Source organism: Homarus americanus, unplaced genomic scaffold, assembly GCF_018991925.1.
Source record: "Homarus americanus isolate GMGI-L3 unplaced genomic scaffold, GMGI_Hamer_2.0 scaffold41514, whole genome shotgun sequence".
NCBI lineage: Eukaryota > Metazoa > Arthropoda > Malacostraca > Decapoda > Nephropidae > Homarus > Homarus americanus.
This window is the reverse complement of record NW_024724718.1, coordinates 39,165-46,061: the sequence shown is the minus strand read 5'-3', so window position 1 is coordinate 46,061 and position 6,897 is coordinate 39,165. Positions and strand designations below refer to the sequence as shown.

General features: G+C 36.7%; 1 protein-coding gene across 1 annotated transcript; it reads left to right on the top strand.

Annotated features, from left to right (window-relative positions):
• Window positions 1–244: 244 nt before the first annotated feature.
• LOC121864549 (glycine-rich cell wall structural protein-like) lies at window positions 245–3,521 on the top strand. Its single transcript, XM_042363619.1, has 3 exons — window positions 245–270; window positions 710–1,022; window positions 3,469–3,521. The coding sequence occupies exons 1-3, from the start codon at window positions 268–270 to the stop codon at window positions 3,519–3,521; spliced, it is 369 nt and encodes a 122-aa protein (XP_042219553.1). The 5' UTR covers window positions 245–267.
• Window positions 3,522–6,897: the final 3,376 nt, after the last annotated feature.

Below are 6,897 nucleotides of genomic sequence, written 5' to 3'. Positions count from 1 at the left end.
GGGATAATTTCTGCAGCTTTTTCACGACACTCAAAAGATTTTCATAAGTGACAAAGCTCCATCAGTCACCGCCTGTTAGATAGTAGAAGTGAACAAATTTAATCTTTTCAGATATGAAGGTTGTGTTACTCAATTGGTAAGTGGAGCTTAACTGATTAATGAGGAAACAGTCATGCAGTCAGCCATCACCTGAGGGAGGTATAAAAGCTCTCACCTAGACTTCTCTTCATACAGTCAACAACTGAACTTGATCCTCCCAACATCATTATGGTAAGACTTATTATGGCTTAAGTAATTTAGCATCATCTTCTATAAGTGCATTCTTCACTTGTCTTATTAATAACAGTTCAGCTCATCAGCATGACGAGTACAGGAGTTGCTGGTATAGCTGAAGGTATAGGCACAAGTTCAGGACAGATTTAAAAATTATATTTTAAACAAATGGTTTCCAGCTTCACCGTAGTAAATTATGTACTAAAGAAAACTTTATATCAGACAAATGTTACACATATCGTGTTTTCTGCACTCAAATAAATAATACTCTTCTCTGTCATTGTTAGTGAAGTTTCAGTGAAGCAAACCTTTTCTCGTTAATTTACAGAAAGTAACTGACCTAACATCTCTGTGGTAAATGAACTTATTTATAGTACCATTATGTTAACTGATTATAATAACCTTAATAAAAATAGTTTATCTCTGACAATTTCAGACGCAGTTGTTTGTGACCATGGTGGTGGGGCTCCTGGCTATGACCTGCCTCGCCAAGCCAGATGAGCATGGTGGTGGCAGCGGTGGCAAAGGTGGTGACCATGGAAGTGGTGGCGGCGGGTATGGTGGTGGCGGTGAAGGTGGCCATGGAGGTGGTGGCGGAGGCGGGCAAGACGGCTCCAGAGGCAGCGGTGGCGAGTATGGCAGCTACAGCGGCGGCGGTGGTGGGTATGGCGGATCCAGCGGCGGTGGTGGTGGGTATGGTGGCTCCAGCGGCGGCGGTGGTGGGTATGGCAGCTCCAGCGGCGGCGGTGGTGGGTATGGAGGATCCAGCGGCGGTGGTGGTGGGTATGGCGGCTCCAGCGGCGGCGGTGCTGGGTATGGTGGTTCCAACGGCGGTGGAGGTGGCGGTTATGGTGGTTCTAGTGGCGCCGGCTATGGCTGTGGGGGAGGAGGTTATGGAAAATAAATGTAAACATAAAGAAATGAGACACACCAATACTAAGTTTCCTGAACTCTTCTTCGTCAGTTTGTGTCCCGTGATTCTTGCGTTGTAATAATAAAACTTAAACGACTGTGAAAATAACTTTGATTTACCCCAACTTCGCTCTCCTGACATCACTTACCAAGTGTGGTGTAGGAGTAAATAAAGTGTAATGTACACATGTGAATTATAATAATAAACACATAGCTCTACTGTATTAACAATTTCTACAGTTACGTGTAAAAGAAATGAAGTTGTTTAGTTTTTTGTGATGTGCTACCTAAGTTATTTTATGATATATACTAAAAACATCTTCATTTTATCTCTATATGAATAAAAAGATGCCGACAACATTTTTTTTTCAATTACTCAGTTTAAAATTTACCTTTTTCACATAAATGTTAAAATGATACATTATTAAAAGACGCTTACTTATTCTTATGGTAAAACTTGATGTAGAAATTCCCATAACTTAGTTGCTAATACAGTACAGTTATTACTTCCACTAACTATGCGATCTTGGTTTTCTGAATATCAGTGGAATATTTAAATAGTATCAGTAAATGTAGCGGGATAATTCTTCGCAAATTGTATCCAGGATAAGAGACTACAGTAGATGTATCTGTATTTTTATTGGGTTATAAAAATTTATTTTAATGTCTTACGAAGAAAAAATAAATATTCTCCCCACAACATATAATAAACTTATTTAATACTATGGAACAAATCTAAATATTTGTTTTGGAATATACTGAGGCGTAAGATCAAATTTCACTTAAAAATCTTTACTATTAGGGGAAAATAATGACCCTGAAGAATGATCTTTTATTATCTATACTATAACAAGTAACAGAATTGCCACTTAGGGTGTCAGAGGCACAGATTCTTATAATATATATATTATACCTGGAGTGATGATAATTACTATGTACCTAAAGTGATACTAATTACTATGTACCTGGAGTGATACTAATTGATAGGTACCTGGAGTGATAATAATTAATATGACCTGGAATGATAATAATTACTATGTACCTCGAGTGATAATAATTACTATGTACCTGGAGTGATAATAATTACTATGTACCTGGAGTGATAATAATTACTATATACCTGGAGTGATAATAATTACTATGTACCTGGAGTGATAATAATTACTATGTACCTGGAGTGATAATAATTATTATTTACCAGTAGTAATAATATTTACTATGTATCTGGAGTGATAATAATTACTATATACCAGAAGTGATAGTAATTTCTATGTACCTGGAGTGATAGTAATTACTATGTACCTGGAGTGATAATAAATACTACTGTATGTACCTGGAGTGATAGTAATTACTATGTACCTGGAGTGATAATAATTACTATATACCAGAAGTGATAGTAATTACTATGTACCTGGAGTGATAGTAATTACTATGTACCTGGAGTGATAATAATTACTATGTACCTGGAGTGATAATAATTACAATATACCAGGAGTGATAGTAATTACTATGTACATGGAGTGATAGTAATTACTATGTACCTAGAGTGATAATAATTACTATGTACCTGGAGTGATAATAATTACTATATACCAGGAGTGATAGTAATTACTATGTACCTGGAGTGATAATAATTACTATGTACCTGGAGTGATAATAATTACTATGTACCTGGAGTGATCCATGTCAGCAGTGGCATGTTATCACGCAGCGAATCACAAGGCGCTGGACTAGTGATGCTCTAGGTGTGTCGCCGATTCACTACACTAACTCTTCTTTAACTTACATTCTTCACTTCACATCTCAGGTAACAGTGACTTATCCAACACCCGGACATTATAGTATGGAAGGAAGAATCAAGTATCTGAAAACTAAATGTATTAACAATCACAAACCTATGGCGAATATAATATAAATAAATCGATAAATATTGCTGTAATATTAGGTTGTTACCATACGAGATAATATTTATTTCGTTATAAATAAAAATAACATAAACAGAAAACAGAAATGTTAACTTTATTTTTCCTTGAACTTAGATGTTATTTTCTACAATTATGAATATTGCAGATTGTAAATAAATAATAAATTAATATATATGATATACCCGATACTATAAGAATGAAATATAGCGGATACAGTTTTCATACAATAGGTTACATAATATATGTACATTAAAATCACCTTCCAATAAGAACAATTAAATACAGACAGACACTCTCAATATTAACAACAACAAAATACAACTTCTTTAAGAATTGTTTTCAGATTTAACTCACCCAGTACTCGCCATGGAAGAAGACTCAGGGTTAAGGAACACAGAGATACGAGGCTAACATTGTTACTTTACTGACGCTTCAGTTTATGACTAGTAACGCAAATACACCACAAATTCAAAACTGTGTAGAATAATTATTCGATTTAAACTTAATGCTTAGCTGTTATAAACTTAATATTTAACTGATATAAACTTGATACTTAGCTGATGTAAATTTAAAACTTACCTAACATAATCTTAAAATTAGCTGATAGAAACTTAATACTTAGCTTACATCAACTTGATACTTAGCTGATATAAACTTGAAACTTTGCTGATATAAACTTGATACTTAGTTGACATAAACTTGAAACTTCCTGATATAAATGTAATACTTAGCAAATATAAACTTGAAACTAAGCTGATATAAACATAATACTTAGCTGACATACATACAATGCCCCTCAGTCACCATTAAACACCATCATAACCACTGACTGAAGGAGAGTCAAGCTAGGGTGAGTCTAGTACCATAATATTAGTGCTTGTTATCCACTAAATTATACATGTAGAACTCCTCGCCGGTCAAGAATTTAGGTGAATGCATTTTCTGGGTATTTCGTTCATGTTTCACCTTGTTATGCTGATGAACATAAGAACATAAGAACATAAGAATGGAGGAAACTGCAGCGGGCCTATTGGCCCATACTGGGCAGTCCCATTTACACCCAACCCCTATTGCTCATATATGCATCCACCCTATGTTTGAAGCTATCCAGCGTATCCGAGTTAATGATGATATTTGGTAACTTGTTCCACTCATCCACTACTCTATTTCCACACCAATGTTTATCTATTTCACACCTAAATCTAAATTTGTCTAATTTAAAACCATTGTTATGAGTTCGCTCCTGGTTGGATAGTTTGAGTACATTTGTAATGTCCCATTTGTTTAGCCCTGACTTCCATTTATACACCTCTATCATGTCGCCCCTCGCTCTATGTCTCTCGAGAGAGTGCAAATTAAGATGCTTTAACCTGTCTCTGTACTCAAGGTTCCTATTACCCGGGATTAGTCTTGTCATTCTCCTACCCACAAAGGTCAGGTGAGTAAGTTGAAAATTATTTCCTTTCGATAGAGGTAGATTTTGGCGCATATAAATAGTTGTTCAAGAATTCAGATGAAATTATCCAAAGTTAAGTCTCATAAAACCTATACAGAACAAGTGTCATCAAGTTCTAATTTCTACAGGTTCTCATCGACTTCCTAGGATATACTAAACTTCACTCCGATAGACGCCATCTGCTGGATGTTACGATTAACTGTTTGTTTTGTTTACCTTTTCACTGAAGCAGGTTGTGATTCTTAGAGTAATAACTGCGGCTTAACTGGCTGACCAAGGTGATAGTCATGCAGTCAGCCATCACCTGAGAGAGGTATAAATGCCCTCACCTACATGCCTCTTCATCCAGTCAACAACTGAACTTGATCCTCCCAACATCAGTATGGTAAAACTTATTATGCCTCAGTAACTTACCATCCTCGTCTTAAAATGGCTTCTTCACTTGTATTCTCGATAACATTTCATTTTATCTTAGCCTATCAATTGAAAAAACACTCAGGTACAGGTACAGTCCCCTTTACTAGTGCGTTTACAAGGGTGCGTCAGGAATTGTGCAGTGTTTCAGAGCTGTATTTGGTTATAGGAAACTCGAAATACAGTAGTAAACATACTATGGATTCAAAGTAAACAAATATTAAAGCAAATATATAAATGTAAAGATTTGTGAATGTTTATACTTCTAAAAAGAAATGCATTCACTATGGCCAAAGTTTAACATGAACAGTATGAATGTTATCTGCATAATATAACAGATGAGGAAAATAATAGATAAGCTTAAACTTCAAGTGAGTGTTACTAGCTCATGGTATTGAGGGGAAAGTTTTAAATTGGATAAAATCATGGCTCACCGATAGAACGCAGAGGGTCAGCGTAGATGGTGTTAAATCTGAGTGGGGTCGTGTAACCAGTGGTGTTCCCCAGGGGTCGGTCCTAGGCCCAATCTTGTTCATAATCTACATAAACGCTCTAGATACTGGGATCAGCAGTGACATAAGCAAGTTTGCAGATGACACCAAAATTGGGCTGCAGATTAATTCAGGGCAAGATGCAAATACATTACAGGAGGATCTAAATAAACTGCAGGGGTGGTCTGAAAAATCTCAAATGAATTCAACACCAGCAAGTGCAGCGTACTTAATATTGAAAGAACAAATACTGTCAATGTACAGTATACAGCCTTAACAACATCAAACTAGAGAAGTCGACTTGTGAAAAACACCTAGGGGTACTTGTGAGCCCGGACCTACGGCCTAAAAAACAGAGCGTTAATGTTCGAAATAAGGCAAACAGAGTATTGGGTTTTATATCTAGAAGTGTAAGTAATAAGAGTGCAGAGGTCTTATTGCAACTATATCTTGCGCTAGTCAGGCCGCACCTCGATTATGCGGTTGAGTTCTAGTGCCCTTTTTATAGAATGGATATCAATTCACTAGAGTCGGTGCAGCGAAGAATGACGAAAATGATTCCGGGACTTAGAAACCTTCCATATCGGGATAGGTTAAAGAAACTAAACTTGCATTCCCTAGAAAGACAATGAGTGCGGGGACATATAATAGAATTATTCAAGTGGGTGAAAGGAATCAATAAAGGTGATATAGATAAAGTTCTTATAATATCCGAGCAGGATAGGACTCGGAACAACGGATTTAAGTTGGATAAGTTTAGGTTTAGGAGGGAGATAGGAAGGAACTGTTTTACAAATCCGGTGGTGGACGAGTGGAACAAGCTTAGCAACTTTGTAGTAAGCGCTGAAACGCTGGAAAGTTTCAAAAGGAGGCTGGATAGATTCATGGATGACAGAGCGTGGTAGTAACTCTCGGCAGGAGTTGCCATGCACAGGCCAACCGGCCTATTGCAGACTCCTTATTTTCTAATGTTCTATCCACCACTGACAAACTGAGCCGTCCTCCTACTCCCAAAGCCAAACAGTGACCGATATAGCTCCATACTCCACGGAACTACCAACCTAAAACTAATATTAATGAACTCCCAGATTAAGCTGCAAAAATACCTACATACATACAGAAAAATATTTTATATGTCAAATACCAGCCCTGCTCACACATCATTATATACAAAATTATATTTACAAAACTTGGGGTAACATGCCTAAAAAAATATTTCACTATGCACAGCGCAACGCACCAATGATACATTACGCCATGCATAACACCCCCTCCTTAAAATAGATGTAATATAAACCAACATATAAAATAATATAAACCAAGTTTTCGCACAGGTATAACTTCCGGATATATAGTGGAAGCATACATCACCGGAAACAAATATTCATTATCACACTCAGTTTTAGGAAGAGGGTCCACACAATCA

Coding starts and splice junctions, on each gene's coding strand:
- LOC121864549 (XM_042363619.1), top strand. Junction 1,023..3,468: donor CAGCTCCAGCGGCGGCGGTG/GTGGGTATGGAG, acceptor TAACTCACCCAG/TACTCGCCATGGAAGAAGAC.